This window comes from Crotalus tigris, unplaced genomic scaffold (assembly GCF_016545835.1).
Source record: "Crotalus tigris isolate CLP2741 ecotype Arizona unplaced genomic scaffold, ASM1654583v1 scf7180000019835.352304, whole genome shotgun sequence".
Lineage (NCBI taxonomy): Eukaryota > Metazoa > Chordata > Lepidosauria > Squamata > Viperidae > Crotalus > Crotalus tigris.
The window spans coordinates 43,117-62,830 of record NW_024097733.1 but is presented as its reverse complement, the minus strand read 5'-3'; the positions used below and the strand labels follow the sequence as shown (position 1 = coordinate 62,830).

Sequence of the window (19,714 nt, the reverse complement as noted above, 5' to 3'; positions counted from 1 at the left end):
TAATCTAGGGTCTTTTAATTATTGATTAGGCACATAGTGATTTGTTTTTAGAATTCTCTGTTTTTTTCTAATTAGGCATGATGCATCAGCAATAATAAAAAACAAAACAGAAACACAAGTTAAGATAGGCAAGAAAATAGTTAGGGAGCACCTGTCCAGCCTAGATGAGTTCAAATCGCCAGGACCAGATGGATTACACCCCAGAGTTCTCAAGGAACTGGCAGATGTGATATCGGAGCCACTGAACTATATTTTTCAAAGATCCTGGAACACAGGGGAACTACCAGAGGACTGGAAAAGAGCTGAGGTAGTTCCCATCCTCAAAAAAGGAAAAAAAATGGATCCAGGAAATTACAGACCTATCAGCCTGACCTCAATACCTGGGAAGATCCTGGAAAAGATAATCAAACAACGAATCAACGAACACCTAGAGGCAAACAAAGTCATTACTAAAAGCCAACATGGGTTTGTCAAAAATAGATCATGCCAGACAAATCTTATTGCATTCTTTTACCAAGTGACAAAATTAGTGGATCAGAGGAATGCTGTGGACATAATTTACTTGGACTTCAGTAAGGCATTTGATAACGTAGATCACAACCTACTACTTGACAAGATAGAAAAATGTGGGGTAGACAGAACCACCACCAGATGGATCCGTAGCTGGCTGACCGGCCGTACTCAGCGAGTGGTCCTCAATGGAACTGCATCTATATGGAGGTAAGTGTGTAGTGGGGTGCCCCAGGGCTCTGTTCTGGGCCCAGTGCTCTTCAACATCTTCATCAACGATTTGGACGAAGGGATAGATGGGGAACTCATCAAATTTGCAGACTACACCAAGCTGGCAGGAATAGCCAACACTCCAGAAGACAGGCTTAAGATACAGAAGGATCTGGACATACTTGAACACTGGGCACTAACTAACAAAATGAAATTCAATGGTGAAAAAAGCAAGGTTCTACATTTAGGCAAGAAAAACCAAATGCACAAGTACAGCATAGGTGGCACCATGCTCAATAGTAGTAACTGTGAGAGGGACCTCGTAGTCCTAGTAGACAATCACTTAAATATGAGCCAGCAGTGTGCGGCAGCTGCCAAAAAGGCCAACACAGTACTAGGCTGCATTAACAGAGGGATAGAATCAAGATCACGCAAAGTATTAATACCACTCTTCAATGCCTTGGTAAGGCCACACTTGGAATACTGCATCCAGTTTTGGTCACCACGATGTAAAAAAGATGTTGAGACTCTAGAAAGACTACAGAGAAGAGCAACAAAGATGATTAGGGGACTGGAGGCTAAAACATATAAGGAACGGTTGCGAGAATTGTGTATGTCTAGTTTAACGAAGAGAAGGACAAGGGGGGACATGATAGCAGTATTCCAATATCTCAGGGGCTGCCATAAAGAAGAGGGAATTAAGCTATTTTCCAAAGCACCTGAAGGCAGGACAAGAAGCAACGGGTGGAAACTCATCAAGGAGAGAAGCAACCTAGACCTAAGGAGAAACTTCCTGACAGTGAGAACAATTAATCAGTGGAACAGCTTGCCTCCAGAAGCAGTAAATGCTCCAAGACTGGAGGTTTTTAAGAAGAGACTGGACAGCCATTTGTCCGAAATGGTGTAGGGTTTCCTGCCCGAGCAGGGGGTTGGACTAGATGACCTCCAAGGTCCCTTCCAACTTTACTATTATTATTATTATTTCATGTTCTTCAGTTTTTCCTAAAGCCAGGTTGAACACTCATTTTTCATATGGGGTTCTAATCTGCCTTGGAGGATCCTATCCATTATTTCTCTAGCATGTAAAATTAAAAACAGATGTAATATGATGCAGTAGTTCTTAATATGTTTCAATAGAGTAACTCTGTTAATGGCATTATTCTGGGAGCCACCCATTATCACTATCAACTTCTGTTCTAATGCAAACTTTAAGATTTTATGGTGGAAGACAGGAAAGAATGAAATCGTAATTTTCATCTGCTTGAAGTAGGCTGCAATTTATATATAAAATTTGAGCATATACTTGTATTTTTCTAACGTCCTTGAGGGAACTTTTTTTGCCTCCTTGATTGAGATTATGTTTATAATACTATATATTATTTCTAAATAACTTACTACTATTAAAGAACAAAATTACATGTAGCTATCAGTTTTTTTAAATAATGCTAAGCAACAGAGGCATAACTTGGGAGAACAGAGATAGCATCCAAATAAGGGAATTGCTACACATGTGATTACATCTTGAATGAAAACTTAATACATCGTCAAATACAGATATGAATGTTCTGTATCTCATCTGCTGATAAGAAGAATTATACATAATGTATTCTCAAGATTGGAAATGGTTAAGACCACACTTTATCCCATTGAAACAAATGGAATGTAATTAGTCCTTAATTAATTTCCGTCAAGGATCCTAAACATAGTCTTATGTATGCTTCTTTAGTTTTTTTTTTTTTTAGCTTTTCATTCTTAGAGTTTTATCCCCTTGTGCTTGGTTTATCCAGTCTTTCAAAATATAGTATCTGTTTACTCATTTATAAAAAATATTGAAAGAAAAATAGCTCAAGACATATTTCAGCTGTGAAATTGGTATATAACTTTTTCCATCTTTAATTGAGGCAGTGTGATGGCTCAGCGGTTAAGATGCTGGACTTGTCAGCTTGAAAGCCGACAATCCAGGTTTGAGACCCAAGTTTCATGCAGTTCTAAAGCATGCAAATGCAAGTAGATAAATAGGTACCACTTTGGTAGGGAGGAAACAATGCTCCATAACATCATACTAGCCACATGACCATGGAAACATTTTGGACACTGCTGACTTAATGGCTCTTGAAACAAAGATGAGCACCAGTCCCTGCTATGACTAGCAGAGTAAAATCCTCAGGGATTCCTCCTTTATTTAACTTTGTCCATATGGAGAGTTTAATGTTTAATTTAATTTAATTTTTAATCTAGAATAAATAGAATTAGAGTTACACAATCTGATTAGGGACCTTTTTCACAATCCACTATTGGCATATTTTTCAAGAAACAAGAAATACCTTTCTCAGCTTTCAGTTGTGATACAAATTATTTTAGAACCAGTGACATGAAATCATTTTGCAAAATCATCAAGTTCCCAAATATCTTACTGTGTAAAGTTCTAAGACTGATAACAGCGATATGTGGAGTCTAATTCATCCTGATTATCATTATTTTTTAAAAATAAAGACAATAACTTTAATATTATTATAGTTGCACTATAATATAACCGTAATGAGCAGTGGGAATGAGGCTTCTTTAAATTTTAAGCTGGTGTGAGGGTTAGAACTAATTCAGACATAATAGTAGAAGACTAGACAGGGTTGCTACAATAACAATGGACACATATCAATATCTATGGGGATTCTCAGTTATCCAGGTCCTGGTTGTTCCAAAGGTGCTTTCTCAAAAGGCAACTGGACTTTTTTTTCCCTTGAAGACATTTTGCTTCTTGGATGAAAAGTGAAATGCGTCATGCTTCTTGGATGAAAAGTGAAATGTCTTCAAGGGAAAACAAAATTCAGTTCCCTTTTGAGAAAGCACCTTTGGGACACATGTCGACTACCACTCTTTCCATTCAGAAGCAATCTGCTTTCATTCCTTAGGGTCCCCTGCAAGGCAAAAAAAAAAAAAAGAGAGAGAGACAATAAGGCTTAAAAGTAGAGACTGCTAAACAAAGACTTGAGGCTCATGGCTGGCAGTTGCTAGTTTCCTAAGCTATTGTAGCTTTTCTCACATCTGTAGGTTAGATACTGAATAGCTATCTCATTTAACTTTGGCTAGCTAGCTTTCAACTAGGGTTGCATTCCAAACCTGACAGCTATAGAGCAATACTGTATTATATACTGCTTGATCTTTGTTATAATCTTACAGTTACAGTAGATAGGGAGTAAAAGGCATGAATTTTGAAGAAGGTAAGGAATCTGCTGCCCTTGGGAATTTAAACTGGTTCAACTATCAAATAACTCCTTTTAACTTGTTCATACTGTTCTGGATTATTGAGCAATTAATTTGCTGGAAAAGACAGAAAGTTCTATCTTTTGATGGAAGATGGTTTTGCTATTTCTTTTTCTTTCTTTGTTGGAGTTAAAATATTATTGATTTGTTGGAGTAATAAAAGGAAATGGAATGGCATACACAAATAATATAAAGGAATTATCTATCTAACAAATAAAATTATTTGATTTCTTTCTTAAGTGGATGTCTTGGAAGCTGGCAATGATATAAGTGTTTAAAGCCACATATATTTCTGAACTATCTGCTTCAAAACATAGATATTATCCTTTGCTAGGGGAGTGAAAAATCAGAATTGTACCATTAATGATAATAAGATAAATCAATGATAACAAAATAGAGCATTTCAATTATTTAGGAATAATGTTCCATTCATCCAGATGAGAAATGTCCATTTAGACCATGAAGCACATGTAGCGAAAAGAAACACCAAAGCTATATTTACTTATTTTTATTCCAGGGAGGGGCAATATATTCCCATGGCGCTGAAATTATTTGAAGGAAAAGTAATGATAGGGTATTGCATGGCATGCATGCAGATCTTTAATCTAACTTTATATCAGCAGAGAGGGTGAAATCCAAATTCCTGAGACTAGTTTTGCAGGTGTCTAAATGTGTTTCTAATGTAATTCTAATGTAGCCTTCCACCTTAGAGGGTTTACACCAGGTTCTAGTACACATAGCAGGGTATCCATGAAATGTTTAAAATCATTTGATTTAAAAACTACACCACTGCCAAAAGCCTAAGTTAACACCATAAAAGTCTGGATTCAAAGCCCAGAACCAAGAAATTAAAGTTTTGATTGAAATGATGGTTCCTTCATTGTAAAGAAAGGCCAATGCTACTTCTCTTTTGCTGCCCATCTGTTCTATTATTGTTATTTTACTTATAATTATTTGTTGTTGTTTTGCTGTATTTAGCAATTCTATATGTACTGTAGCTGGTAAGTTTTTACATTCCTTGGCTAAATTCAAGCTTTCTTTGTTCAAACCACTTTTTTTCCCCCAACAGATGTATGAGACATTTCACAATTCTGTTTTAAGACATAAATATAGAGGTTCACGACTTGTCAAAGTGAGGTACGTAAAACCATTATTCGGAGACATGCCAGAAACTTTAAGTTCATTCTTCTAAAACAATTTGTGTACTTATGTGTATGTATGCAGCTTGTTCAAGGTACATATTTTCTACATGCCTTACCACAATTTTCTTGTTGATGTGCAAAATAATTTTTCATTTTCCTTTGTAAGATGGTCCCTTTGGTAACTTAATATGACCTGTCTGAATCATCCACTTTTATGTATTTATTTTGTTTGTCATCCATCCTTGAAGGCTTTGGGAAACAATAATAAAATTGTGATCAAAATTACCATAAAATAAAGTGTAACCTTCACAAAATTATTGAATACCTTCCCCCGAAATAGATATAATTAACAATATGAAAATATACACCACAGTATTTTGTTAACCTTTAGGTACATAGTGAAATGTATTCAAGTATGTGGTGAACTGTTTGCAGTATCCATGCTGCTGTTTTTGTGACCATTACCTTTTGTAGATTCTAATGCTTAGGAGAGTCAGTGTGTTCTCATATGGTGCAGTTAAAATTAAGGGATATTGGAGAGTCTTTAAAAAAATAAAACATCATTTGAATTACTTCACAAATTGAAAGGATGTTCACAATAACTTAAAAAGATAAATTCACAGTATTTTCCACTATGAAATAGGACACTGGTTCTTAATTCACACTTAATAACACAAATCATTATGATCTTTATTCTTTATAAAGTAGTGCTAAAAGATATATATTTTCTTTTTTTATATAGAAATTTAAAGATGTTATTTTCCTGACAGTATCTATCTATTTTTTTTTAAAGTGGCCAAGTGTGCAATACAGTGACAACTCTGTATTCAAGCATTGATAAATACAAAATATGTTAACAAATGCATGCCTATATATGTTTATAGCAAGGGTGGGATTCAGCCGGTTTGGACCGGTTCAGTAGAACCAGTAGCTAATTTCTTTTGAGTTCAGAGAACTGGTTGATGTGTAGCAGAAACACCACTCCTCCCGCCCCCAATCAGACTCGTGCAACACCTTCTTTCCAGCTCTGAAGTGGTCCTCCATCACTTCCTCAACTGCCGTGAGCAGTCCCACAAACAAAAGAAGTTTATGGGACTAAAAAAAAAAGTTCAATCAATTCCAACTTTGCAAGATTTTTTTTTTCACAAGTTGGATTTGATTGATTGAACTGTTTTTTTTTTTTTAGTCCCACAAACTTTTGTTTCTGGGAACTGCACATGACAGCAGAGGAAATGACGGAGGAGCTGGGAAGAAGGTTACAAAAAAAATGGTTTGGGAAGCGGGGGCATCTGGACGGTGGTGGGTAAGGCAAGATCGCCAACTCCGCAGTGGCAGAGAAATGCCTTCCAGCTCTGTCGCTCTAAATGCCAGCAGAGGGGGAATCAGAGCTGCCACCATCTCCCTTCCTTAGTGCAGCCCCATCGGCGTGGGCGGAGATGGCTCTGGGACAGCCAGAAGGGAGCCCTCACCCAGCCCAGGCCCTGTATGCTCGGCAGCTCTGATGGGGGAGGCTGCTGTGCTGTTACTGCTGCTGCTCTGAGCCTCTTGCCCCGCTGGCCACACAAAGAAGCAGGAGGCGGCCACGGCGATCCCTGCATCACCTAGCCTGGTTGGTAGCAGCTCTGGAAGTGAAGCAGTCCTGCCCATCCTTGCGTTAGTGGTGGTGGTGGATGGTGGGGTCTCAGCAGATGCTGTGCTGAGGAAGAGAGATGGCATGTTGCTGGCCGGGCCTGGCAATGCAAGGATCGCCACCACCTACTCCTCCTGCTTCTCTGCGTGGCCGGCAGATGGTGCACTGCAATGCCTGGACAACGCATGAGGCTGGGTAGGAGGAGGCGGCAGCGGCGATCCCTCATCACCAGGCCTGGCCAGCATGCTGTCTCCCTTCCATAGCACAGCATCCCATAGCACGGGATGGTGGTGGTAATGGGCCATGGGATGATGTGGAGCTGAAGCAGCGAGGGATGGGTGCACACCAGAGCCTGCCTACCCCCACCCTCACCAACACAAGGATGGATGGCACAGCTTCACTTTTGGAGTTGCTGCTGGCCAGGCTTGGCGATGCAAGGATCACTGGCACCACCACCTACTTCCCTGTGTGGCCGACTGGTTGAGGGGCTCAGAGCAGCAGCTGCTGCCCCCATCAGAGCTGCCGAGAGGATGGGGCCCTGGCCAGGCAAGGGCTCACTTCCAGCTGTCCGAGGGCCATCTCTGCCCATGCCGATGTGCCTGCGTTGAGGAAGGGAGACAGTGGCAGCTCTGATTCCCCTTTTGCTGGCAGCTTCCCCTCCAGCTCCTACCCAGCGCCCCTTCTATGCAATCCTACCTGACCACGGTGTGGATGACAGGCTCGGCCAGTGGGGGCACGGCTTTTCCTGGTGGAGTCGTCCCAGCCCTCCCACCCCCCTCACCTTCCCCCAGCCAGGACTTGCTGATCCCCCCAACCTCCTGCATCCACGCCACTCTGAGATTCCTGCAGCTCTCCCACCTTACCCTCCTGCTCTCCCCAGCTGGGACCTCCAACTATTCCATAACCGGGAGCTCCTACCCCACCACTGGGACCTCCTGCCCCCATCCCAGCTGACCCCAGAGCAGCCCACCCCGATCAAGGTGGAGAGAAGGTGAGGCAGAGAACCGGTTGTTGAATTATTTGAAACCCACCACTGGTTTATAGTGTTATTCTTGCTCTTTAAGTAGTTAAAATTCTCAAAAAACTTTCAAAGAGACTCTTGCATTAATCATAATCTTCAATAAAAGAGAATATTTGTAGCTCAGGGTTGAAGTCCTCATGCTGAGTTTGGTTGTTTGCTTGCAGACATTTTATTATCAAACTAGGTAACATCATTAATGTTGATATAGCCTAATACATTAGCTGGGTAAACATGATCAGCACTGATGATGTAACATAATTGGGTAATGAAACTTCTGCAAGCAAACAAATAAGCTCAGAGAGCACAAAGGTATCCACAATCACAATTTCACCAATATTATAGCCAAACCAATCATTATTATTTGATGATGTGTCCTTAAGTAATCAAAGATTTAACTGAATGATGAACCTATGTTATATTAAAATATACAGCTCTACATTTAATACTAAGCTGTTTATGAGCTGCGGTGTTCTTTGCATGCCATCTTCATAATCAGAGATAGGAAAATACATTGATTCCTGATGTTCTTTTCATATAGCAATATCTGAAAAATCTTGCAAAGAAAACTGCAGGGTTAGGTTTAGATTTGCAAATGTTTTTTGATAAGGAAAAGGCAGGGAATTCTTGTGGATCTTGCTTATACAAGAATGTATACAAGTTACCTCTCAGCAGAGGATCTCACCAGCAGCTTTCGGAAGTAGCTTTTATTTTCATTTCTTTTGCACTTGACAACGGTAGCAAAATCTAAAAGACAAATGTAGGAGAGATTGATAAAGATTATTATTTTTCCTTTAGCAATTTGTCAATACTTTATGTGGTGATAATTTTGGTGAAGATGATGACAGTAAAAATAATAGGTAAATTTCAAGTTTTCATTAGATAAAGAAGAAAGGAAAAACTAGTCATTACAACTCAGGGAATGCAGGTTTGATATTTTTTCTATTTTACGCTTGATCTTAAGTATCTATGCAATTCGTTAGTTTTTAATTCTTCAACTGTTAAATTAATATACCAAACTGTCCACTTAATTTTTAAGTACTTTAAGATTTTGAGATTGATAATTTATAGATTTGTATTACTACTTTCTATTAATGGGTACTAATTATTCCTTTATTGTCATATGCAGTTATCTGTTTTTCAAAAAGTCGGTGCATATGCTAATCATGTTTTAAAGCATGCCTTAAGTTGGAAGGGACCTTGGTGGTCTTCTACTCCAATCCCTGCTCAAGCAGGAGACCCTATACCATTCTGGACAAATGGCTATCCAGTCTCTTCTTAAAAACCTCCAGTGATGGAGCACCACAACTTCAGAAATCAAGCCCTTCCACTGATTAATTGTTCTCAGTGTTAAGAAATTTATCCTTGGTTTTGTTTGCTTCTCTCCTTGATTAGTTTCAATCCATTGTTTCTTTATATATATAACAAGTTTTATTAATTTTTCATTTTTACAAACCTTCAGGTATTTAAGGAAGCAACATGGTGGTTGGGTAATACATAATCCAATAATACGCTTATACATACATATATCAGTTTACATCATCAAAAATTTCCTCTGTTTCCCTTAATCATTATAACAAATTCAAATTGGTAGGTTGCTAGTTATAACTCAATCATTTAAAACATTTATAAACAGCTTTTAGATTATATATCTTCAAATCCTGTTTTTAACTTTTGTCTGGTTTCAATTAGAGTATTTGAGTTGGCTTACTGTCCAATAATATTTAGATTTCAAATAGCCCACGGTTCCCTTAATTCATACAAAATAGTATCATCTCTAAGATATACTTATTGTTTATTCCAATAAATTCTTAATTTATTTCACCATCATATTCTAATTCTCATTTTAATATCATCGCTTACTCATAAAATAACCTTTATCCTCTGAATCCATCTTCTATTTATAGTTCAAAACAATTATTTAAATAACTAATTTATTTCCCTTATAGATATAAATCTAACTATTAAATCCAATAATATCTTTTAAAATCTCCTTAGCTCATTAGATAAAGTTTAAAACTCTTCCATTAGATATCAAACAAAGAAAACCATTTTTTAAAAAATCTAACTCTGGCCTTCCTTTTATGCCAAACCGGCTTCCATAAAAAAGCTTTTTGGGCCTCAAATGGTTCTCCTTTCTTTCCTGGATATATCATTTGAAACAAGTGAGACCATCCAGCCATCAGCCTATCAAGAAAGCCAGTCCCTTCACAGTTGTTAAATTGTTGACCAAATGGTTTAAATCTTCATATCTGAGTTGATGTCTTTATCATGCATTCTGATTGGTCTTCTTCTAGTTTCAACTGAAGTAAATGACGGTTCATGTTCAATGTTGTAGTTGTTTTTGGATCATCTAGATTATCTGAAATCTCAGTGTACTGTCGTAAATCCTCTGGAGGTTCCATCTTAGCATTGCTTTGATCAGTTTCCGTTACTGTTGTAGTTGTCAAGTCTTTAAGTAAAGTCGAGTTTTGAATATTAAAGATCTGGTAGATTGTTCCTGACAATCTTCCATTTTATTATTAGTTCCTTCTTCTATTGCTTTTTGAAGTATGGGTTCCTCTAATGGGGTTTGTGGCTTTAAAGTGGCATGTAAGTCTTTCATTGTGGACTTCATAGTTCAGTAGCCTCTAGAACAGTGGTTCTCAACCTGTGGGTCGGGACCCCATTTGGGGTCAAACGACCATTTCACGGGGGTCGCCAAACAACACAGTCTGCCATTTTTCCCCCTTTTCCTTAGCTGTACTACTCCCTTTTATTCTATTGGCTTTTGAAAGCCAATAGAATAGACTCTCTTGAATAGAGTCTAATTCTATTGGCTTTCAAAAGCCAATAGGAATTGTCCAGGCTCTCTCTGCCCTGCTGAGCCCGCCAAAAGTCCCATTCTGCAAACGATGCTGCACCAGTTGAGTAGTCCTCGACTTACGACCAGTTGAGCAGTCCTCGACTTACGACCGGTTGGGGGCTGCGGCATTAAAAAGGTTGAGAACCACTGCTCTAGAATTTTTTCAAGTTTGACATTAAGCTGTGGGTGGTATTCCACTTGTTGTAGCATGTTTTCACCACTAGATGTCCCTAGTAACATACAGAATAAAGCTTTTTTCCTGTTCAAGAGAAGAAACAAAGAACATTCCAGGTTTTTTTTCCGGTTAACAAAAAAAAAACAAAAAGTAAACAGTAAGTTTTTGTCGAGATACAGAGCTTTTAGGGAGCCCAGGTATCCAGATATTACAAGTCCAGGTAAATAGTCGTTTAATCTTGTTGTTCCTTTTTCTTTTTTTCTTTCTTTCTTGGCTTTATATTCCCGAAGTGAGCAAAAGCTGCGAAATTCAGCTGGGGGAAAGAGGTATTTAAAATTTTTTTACAGGAAAGTAGTTGGGAGGGGAAAAAAAGGAAAAATAGGGTCTCACCCAACTCCTCCAGTTGCTTCTTTATGCTTAGTTGGTGCTTTAGGCTTTCAGCTGGTTCAACTAAGTGAGGGGCCATGTTAGTGGCCACTCTTTTCCTCTTCAGTCTTGGGGAGTTACTGCAGATCAAATGGAGAGGCTGCCACTCCCCCCCCCCGCGATCCAGCAAGAGTCCCCCCCCAACAGTGGTCACCCCTCCAGGGCAACTTTTGACCCTTTCCACGGTCTTCCGAAGGAGAAAAACTGGACAGCGGGAAGAGAAATTTCTCTGTGTGTCTGCCAGCGTCGAAAACCGGAACTGGGAGCCTCAATCCATTGTTTCTTGTCTTGCCTTCTGGTGCTTTGGAAAATAGGTTGACCCTCACTTCTTTGTGGCAGCCCCTCAAATATTGGAACACTGCTATCATGTCATCCCAGTTCTTCTTTTCACTAGACTAGCTGTACCCAATTCTTGTAACTGTTCTTCATATATTTTAGCCTCCAGGCCCCTAATCATATTTATTGCTGTTCTCTGCATTCTGTCTAGAGTCTCAACATCTTTGTTATACTGTAGTAACCAAAACTTTATAAAGCGGTACTAATATTTCATGGGATCTTGATTCTATCTATCTGTTGATGTAACCTAGGATTACATTGATTTTTTTGGATGCTGTCGCATACTGCTGGCTCATATTTAGGTGAATGTCCACTAGGACTCCAAGATTTGTCTCATAGTTATTGGCATTATGCCAAGTTTCACCTAATCTGTCCCTGTGCATTTGGTTTTTCTTGCCTAAGTGTAAAATCTTATTTTTCTTCACATTGAATTTCATTTTGTTTGATAGGGCCCAGTGTTCAAGTCTGTCAAGATCCATCTGGATCTTGAGCCTATCAGGGTGTTGATGAGTTCCCTTTCTATTTCCTCATCTATATCGATTATGAAGCTATTGAAGAGTACTGGGCCTAAAACAGAGGCTTGGGGTACTCCACTGTTTACTTCCCTCCATTGTCGATGTAGTTTCATTAAAGATTATATGTTGAATGTGGTTTGTCAGCCAGTTACAAATTCATCTGGTGGTGATGCTGTCTATCTCCACATTTTTCCAGCTTAGAAGAAGTAGGTTGTGGTCTACGTTTTAAAATACCTTACTGAAATCCAAGTATAATATGTTCATGGCATTTCCTGGTCCACTAATTTAGTAACTTTGTCAAAGACTGCAATAAAATTTATTTGGCATGATCTGTTTTTGACAAAACTATGTTGCTTCTGGTTATAATTTTCCTTGTTTCTATGTGTTCACAAATCTGTTGCTTGATTATCTTTTCTGGACTCTTCTTAATTATTGATGTGGGGCCAAATTGGTCTGTAGTTTCCTGGATTTTGTTTTCTTTTTTTGAAGATAAGAACCACATCAGTTCTTTTTCAGTCCTCTGGTAGTTTCCCAATGCCGTAAGAACTTTGAAGGATGTTTTTCAATGTTTTCAAGATCACATCTGCTAGCACCTTCAGAACTCTGGGATGTAATCTGTCAGGTCCTGGTGATCTGAACTCATCTAGAGCAGACAGGTATTCTCTTACCATTTTCTGGCTTATATTAATTTGTATTCTTAGTCTGTGTTTCAGCATTCTTTTTGGATAGCCTGGGCTGTATACTATTCTTTTTTTTAATAGCCTGGGCCGAAGACATGCAAAGAATGAATTAAGCAGCTCTGCCTTGTCATTACTGTCCATTATTTCCTTGCCATCTTCTCCCATTAGTGGACTGATTGTTTCCTTGACATCTTCCTTGTTCTTTATATGTTGAAAGAAATGCTTTTATTATTATTATTATTATTGACATTTATAGCAAGACTTACTTCATTTTGAGCCTTAGCTTTCCAGACTTCCATCTTTGCAGGTTTGGGCTATTTGCATGTATTCTGCCTTAGTTATGAATCCCTCCTTCCATGTTTTATGTTATCCTTTTTGTCTTTCAATCTATCAGAAAGTTCTTTGAGCAGCTGAGAATTTATAAGGCCCTTAAAAATTTAGATTAAGTTATTTTTCAGGAAGCAACCAATATGTAGTCATTACAGAACTCACTGTTATAAGCTAATAGACTCATGACTTTGACTAAATAGGTTTTCAGTAAGTGTTTATTACCTTCATCATTTGCATAATATCCAATATGTCCAGGTTGAGATAGGCCAGTGGATATAGCTTTTAAATTATTTGTTCCAAAATATTCAAAGCTTGAAAAAAGATGCCATGGTATTTCAATATTATGGATTGATCAGTGCAAATGCACATTTTCGAAGAATGACATTTTTTGGGAAAGTACATTTTTTTGTATTACTGTGACTGATGACAAGGTTTTATCTATAGTACAGGCAAAATGCCTATACTGCAAATGGTGTTAAAACTTGAAATAGATAGTTCTTCATACATATGCCCTTTCATGGAACATACTAAAAAAATTTTTTTTTAGTCCAGAACAGCAAATGCTCATTTACTTTATAACTTTTTAAAAATTCTTTTATATTCTCATATAATGTGAGTTAAGAACGGTAGGTTCCTATAAATCACTGGGACCCGACAAATTACATCCCATAGTTCTGAAAGAGTTAGCAGATGTTATCTCAGAACCATTGCACCATATCTTTCAAAAATCCTGGAGCACCAGGGAAGTACCTGAGGATTGGAAAAGGGCTGATGTGGCTCTCATCTTCAAGAAAGAGAAAAAAATGGACCCAGGAAACTACAGACCAATCAGCCTAACATCAATACCTGGGAAGATCCTGGAAAAGATAATCAAAAATCAGATCTGCGAACAACCAGAAGCAAACAGGGTTATAACCAGTAGCCAGCACAGGTTTATCAAAAACATGCCAAACTAATCTTATTTCATTATTTGATAAAGTGACTAAATTAGTAGACCAGCAAAATGCGATGGACATAGTATACTTAGACTTCAGTAAGGTATTTGACAAAGTAGACCACAACCTGCTGCTTAGTAAGCTAGAAAAAGGTGGGATAGACAACAACACCATCAGATAGATCTATAGCTAGCTGACAAACCGTACTCAGTGAGTAGTCGTCAATAGCACTACATCCACATGGAGAGAAGTAAGCAGTGGGGTACCACAAGGCTCCATCTTAGGCCCAGTACTCTTCAATATCTTCGTTAATGACTCAGATGAGGGAATAGAAGGGAAACTCATCAAATTTGCAGATGACACTAAACTGGCAGAAATAGCCAACACCCCAGAAGACAAGCTCAGGATCCAGAAAGATCTTGACAAACTTGAACAATTGGCCCTATCCAACAAAATGAGTTTTAATGTGGAGAAAAGCAAAGTTTTACATTTAGGCAAGAAAAAACAAAGGTTTAAGTACAGATTAGGCGAGACCTGGCTTAAAAACAGTAACTGTGAGAGGGACATTGGAGTCTTAGTGGACAGTCACTTAACTATGAGCCAGCAGTGTGCAGCAGCAGCCAAAAAAGCTAATACAATCCTGGGTTGTATAAACAGGGGTGTTAAGTCCTTCGTTTGATGGCGAATGAAGATCACACATGGTAGAATCAACAGTTCTTTATTTTTCCTTCTGCTCACTCCAACAACAACAGTGAGGCTCGCAGGCCTCTTATTTAGTGTCCGGATCCCCGGGCAAAACAGCTACAGTTAATGGCGCGCTTTCGTGCCTTGCGCATGCACGCAAGGCTGGCGCCGTTCAATCTGGTCCCAGGCAGCTAGCAATGTCCTGAGCCTGCTTTTGTAGGCTCAGGACACAACACCCCTTCCCCCCAATGAAACTTTCTCCGCACATATGTGCAACCTCTCTGAAGGGACATGGTATAAGATTCCATCAAATCAAATGCATGGATTGTGGACATTGACATTACTCATGAATCACACCCTTGTGTGATACCATGCTATCATTTTGGGAATAATTCCAAAAACAAACCAATAACTCCACCATTCATTTATGGCATTACTGCCTTGTTTCCCCTGTGACTTGACAGCCACTTTACAAACTCCCTAAGGTGTTTGGGTGGTTATTTAACCTGTTGCGACCTCCTCGGACCCAGGGAACACCCTTGGCTTCCCTGCTCAATTACTGGGTTTGGGGTGCCCACTTTTTGCTGCCTCAGTTGCCCAGGTGACCTTGGTTCTGTTGCCTGGCCTGCTTGCTTGCCCACCAGGCTTGGCAGACCAGGACTTTGCTCCTCTCTGTACCCGGTTGACCTGCCCAATTGTAGGCTGGCTGGACCCTCTGAGTCCCACCTAGCATTCCTTGGACTTGTGGTATTCTCCAGGTCCACAATGGACCTTCCTTGGGAAAACAGCCCCTCATTCCCCAACCCAGCAGATGGATTGTCCAGGGTAGTTGCTGTGCCCCAATGCCTCATGGCCCCCCATTCAGTGCCAGAGGTACCAGAATCAGGATTCACCTCTTTGTCTACCCCCTTTCCCAGTGACTTCCTTCTGGGAGCAGTTGCAGAATTGGGCCAGTTCCCTTGGGTTGATGCCAGTTCTCTTGTATTCTTTGATTTGTTTGGATACCCCAGGTTAGTCTCCCTGTCTGGAGTGCTGTATGGTGTGTGTGAGTAGTGTGGGTACCCCCTGTGTGACTCCCTGGTTGGAGTAAGTGACGGTGTGGGGAATGTTCCCTGTCCCAATGAATTCCTGTTGGGAACACTTGCGGAAACTTGAGATGGATCTTCCCCAGCCTCCTCAATGGCCAGTGACTGCTGATAGCGATCCCCAACATGCACACTATAACCCTCCTCCCCCCCCCAGAGAAAAGCCAGGAGCGGAAGAGGAAGAGTCCAATCTCGTACGCAGCTGATCTATGTGCTGCCGGAGAACACGGCCGTCATCCATGGACACCTTGTAGGACAAAGGTCCAGAGACCTTGCAGACCACAGCTGGAATCCAAAGATGATCGGGCCCATAGTTCCAGGTCCAGACCAGAGCACTCACTTGCAAACTCCATGGTGCCTGTGACTGTGAAACCTGAGACGCCACCCGATCAGGGTGCAATCTGTCAAGCTTAGTTATTAATCTGCGACCCCAGCGGAGTTCAGCTGGGCTCTTTCCAGTGGATGTACAAGGTGTGGTGCGGTGTGCAAGAAGAAAGTCTGCTAACCTGTGATGCCAGTCACCGTAAGTCATTTCTTGAGGGCATCCTTGGTGATGCGCACCATACGCTCAGCCATACCATTGGTGGAGGGGTGGAAGGGAGCCGAAGTCGCATGATGGATCATGTTGGCCTGAAGAAAACCCTGAAGAAGTGAATTGAGGACCGTTATCTGAAACCAGAACATCTGGAAGGCCATGTGCAGCAAAAATGCCTCTCAACACCTGGATTGTCCTGGCAGTAGTAGTGGAGGAAACAGGAACAACCTCTAGCCACTTTGAATGGCTATCAACAACAACCAAGAAGAATTGCCCCTGAAAGGGCCCAGCGTAATCTATATGCACTCTGGACCATGGTGACTGAGTTTCCTCCCACCTATGAACTGGGGCCTGAGGCATTTCTGGCCGTGACTGCTGGCACAACTGACACCCGTGCACCTGAGCCTCTATAGCCTTATCTAGCCCAGGCCACTAGAGATGGCTGTGCGCAAGCACTTTCATTCTGACAATGCCAGGATGTCCCTCATGCAGAGAGACCAAGATTCTAGGCCTCAATGAGGTTGGGATAACTACCCCGCTACCCCACAATAGGCATCCCTTAAAAGTGGACAACTCGTGCTTCTTGAGCCAGAAACTTTGGAACTCCGTACCTGGACTTCTGTCAGGCCAACCTGACAATACCCATGAAAGCACACGTGTAAGAGTGTGATCTGTGGCAGTTTCTGCAGCCACATCCCTGAGGGGAGATTCTGGCAACTCCTGAATGGAGAAAATATTGATGGCAGGAGCAGGGTCTGCTCCTACCAGCTTCAGAGGAAGTCTGCTTAGGCCATCAGCATGGCCCATTTCCTTACCTGGTTTGTGAATTAAAGTATAATCATATGCTGACAGGAAAATGGACCACCTCAGCATTCTAGGGGAAATAATGTGAAGGTTTTGTTTGTTATTTGTAAACAACCCCAGCAAGAGGCTTATGGTCTGTGTAGACCGTGAAATGGCGACCATATAAGAAATCATAAAATTTCTTAATGCCAGCCACTATGGCCAATGCTTCCCTGTCTATTTGAGCGTAATTATGCTCAGCAGAAGACAGAGTCCTAGAGTAATATACCACAGGAACCTGAGTTCCATCAGCCCTCAAGTGGCTAAGTACAGGTCCCACGCCATACAGAGATGCATCACAGGCAATGCAGACAGGCAATTGCTCATTGAAGTGTGCAAGCACAGCATTAGACGTGAGCAAAGCCTTGACCTCATTGAAGCTCTTTTTGTGGACTTTTGTCCACTGCCAAGATGCTTGCTTGTCTAAAAGCCTATGTAATTTTTCTGCTATTGCAGCTTTGTGAGGGAGAAATGCATTGTAAAAGCCTTTTAGACTTGGGGCTTGGAGCCTGCTGTATAGCCTGTAACTTCGATTCAACAGGGTGAATACCTTGAGCATCTATCCTGAATTCTAAGAAATCAGTAGAAGTGACTCCTATCTTACACTTATCCTTCTTCAACTTAAGGCCTGCTCTTCGAAAATGGAGCAAGACAGCCCTTAACCTCTCTGCTAAGTTTTGAGAAGATTCTCCAGCAATAAGGACATCATAAAATAGGGGCAGACTTCAGGGATACCCCTAAGTGTACTCTCCATGACACCTTGGAATATGCCAGGGGCTACATTTACCCCAAATTGCAGTCTCTTGACCTTGAATGCACCCCTATGCATTACAATGGTCTGTGCCTCAGCAGCTGCTTCATCAACAGGTAATTGTGATATGCCTGTGCCAGATCTAGCTTTGCAAAAACCCCCTCCCCTTTGAGGGAGGCCAAGATATGGCTGACTACTGGTACTGGGTACGTGTGCTGTTGCAGCGCCTTGTTTAGTGTGCACTTGTAGTCTGCACATATGCATATGTCCCCATTAGCCTTGAGAGGCGTTACTATGAGGGTTTCCCATGGACGTGAATCTACAGGTTCTAAAATGCCTTGCTGGATCAATTTATCCAACTCAGCATCAGTCTTGCCCTTAAGTGTGAAGGGTATTCTTCTAGCCTTAACCCTGATGGGTGTGATGGTTGGATCTAACCTCAATGAAACTGGAGGCCCCTTGTAGGACCCAAGCTGTGGACTAAACACATCTGCAAACTCTTCACAGACTTCTGCTAGGCTCAGTGTTTGCAAATGTTGTAGCCCAGTAACCTGGATTCCCAAGGCCTCAAACCAATCGAGTCCTATAAGGCTTGTTCGTTCACCCCCAACAACCAACACATCCAATGGACCTTCAAAATCCTTGTGCTGCACTGTAAGGGTGGCCTCCCCCTTTACACACACCTTGGAATTTTGAAAATCTGTTAAGATTATGTTGGATGGCCTAAGTTTGGCCTGGAACCCACTGCTGTTGCAAATCTTCCTAAATGTATGAATGAAAATGATTGAAAGAGCGGACCCAGTGTCCAGCTCCATGGCCAAAGGAACCCCTTGCAACCTCACCTTGAGTGACAGCTTCTTTTTAAGTGGTTTGTGTGTGCCTGTTCTGCAAATGCTTCTGTGCGATGCACAGAAACCCACCCTATTTTGGCTGGGGACCCTGGTACCTTTCAGATGCAATTCTTCGCGAGGTTGTGCCTTCTGACGACCCAGACAGATGGATGCTATGTGGCCTTGCCTTCCACACGCTCTGCAGATGGTGGAACGGAACCTGCAGTCAGCTCTCTTATGGCGACCTCCACACCCAAAGCATTTGGGCTCTGCTGGAGCTTTTTCTTTGCCTTTCTTCTGCTTCCTTTCTGCAGACTGGTAAAGCCGATCCACCTCTTCTTCAGGATCTTCCTCCGATCCTTCTTGGGCACCCTCATGGTGCACAGTGACTGCCTCCGGATTGTTCCTGATGGGCCACATGTTCTTGACCACCCCGCCTGCTGCTTCCTCAGCTGTCACCTCTCTCAAAGCATCTTAGAACGAAATATCTTCCTTTGCAAAGATCCTCTGTTGTAAGTCTCTGTTCCTTAAACTGCATACAAAATGGTCTCTCAACCTTTCTTCCAGATCTTTGAACTCACATGGTTTGGCTGCTCTTCTCAAAGCTGCAATAAACTCTTTGGCTGATTCACCTGCCCTCTGATCCCTCTGTTCAAACGTGTGTCTCCACACAATAACAGACATCTTGGGCTGGAAATGTTCTTTCAATAACTTCTTTAAGTCTTTGTACATTACAGACTCCAGAGGAGCAGGGGCCACCAGATTTTCTGCAATTTCAAATGCATCCTGATCACAGACACACACAGGGTTGCAGCCTTCAAGCCATCTTCTCTGACCTGCTTTACCCTGAAGTAGTTTTCTACTCTTGCAACATAAGACTCCCATCTCTCTGGGTGTGAAACATCAAACTCAGATAATCGACCTATCTTCGCCATCCTTGCTTCTTTGCTTGGGAAGGAGACTATCAGCTGAG

General features: G+C 41.1%; 1 protein-coding gene across 1 annotated transcript in view; it reads left to right on the top strand.

The window, feature by feature from the left end:
• Positions 1 to 6,162, top strand: part of LOC120317805 (transmembrane protease serine 11B-like protein) — a 50,028-nt gene extending 43,866 nt beyond the window's left edge. Inside the window, exon 5 of the mRNA XM_039364687.1 lies at positions 5,051 to 6,162. Coding sequence (XP_039220621.1) covers positions 5,051 to 5,173 — 123 coding nt within the window. The 3' untranslated portion in view covers positions 5,174 to 6,162. The remainder of the gene's footprint in view (positions 1 to 5,050) is intronic.
• Positions 6,163 to 19,714: the final 13,552 nt, after the last annotated feature.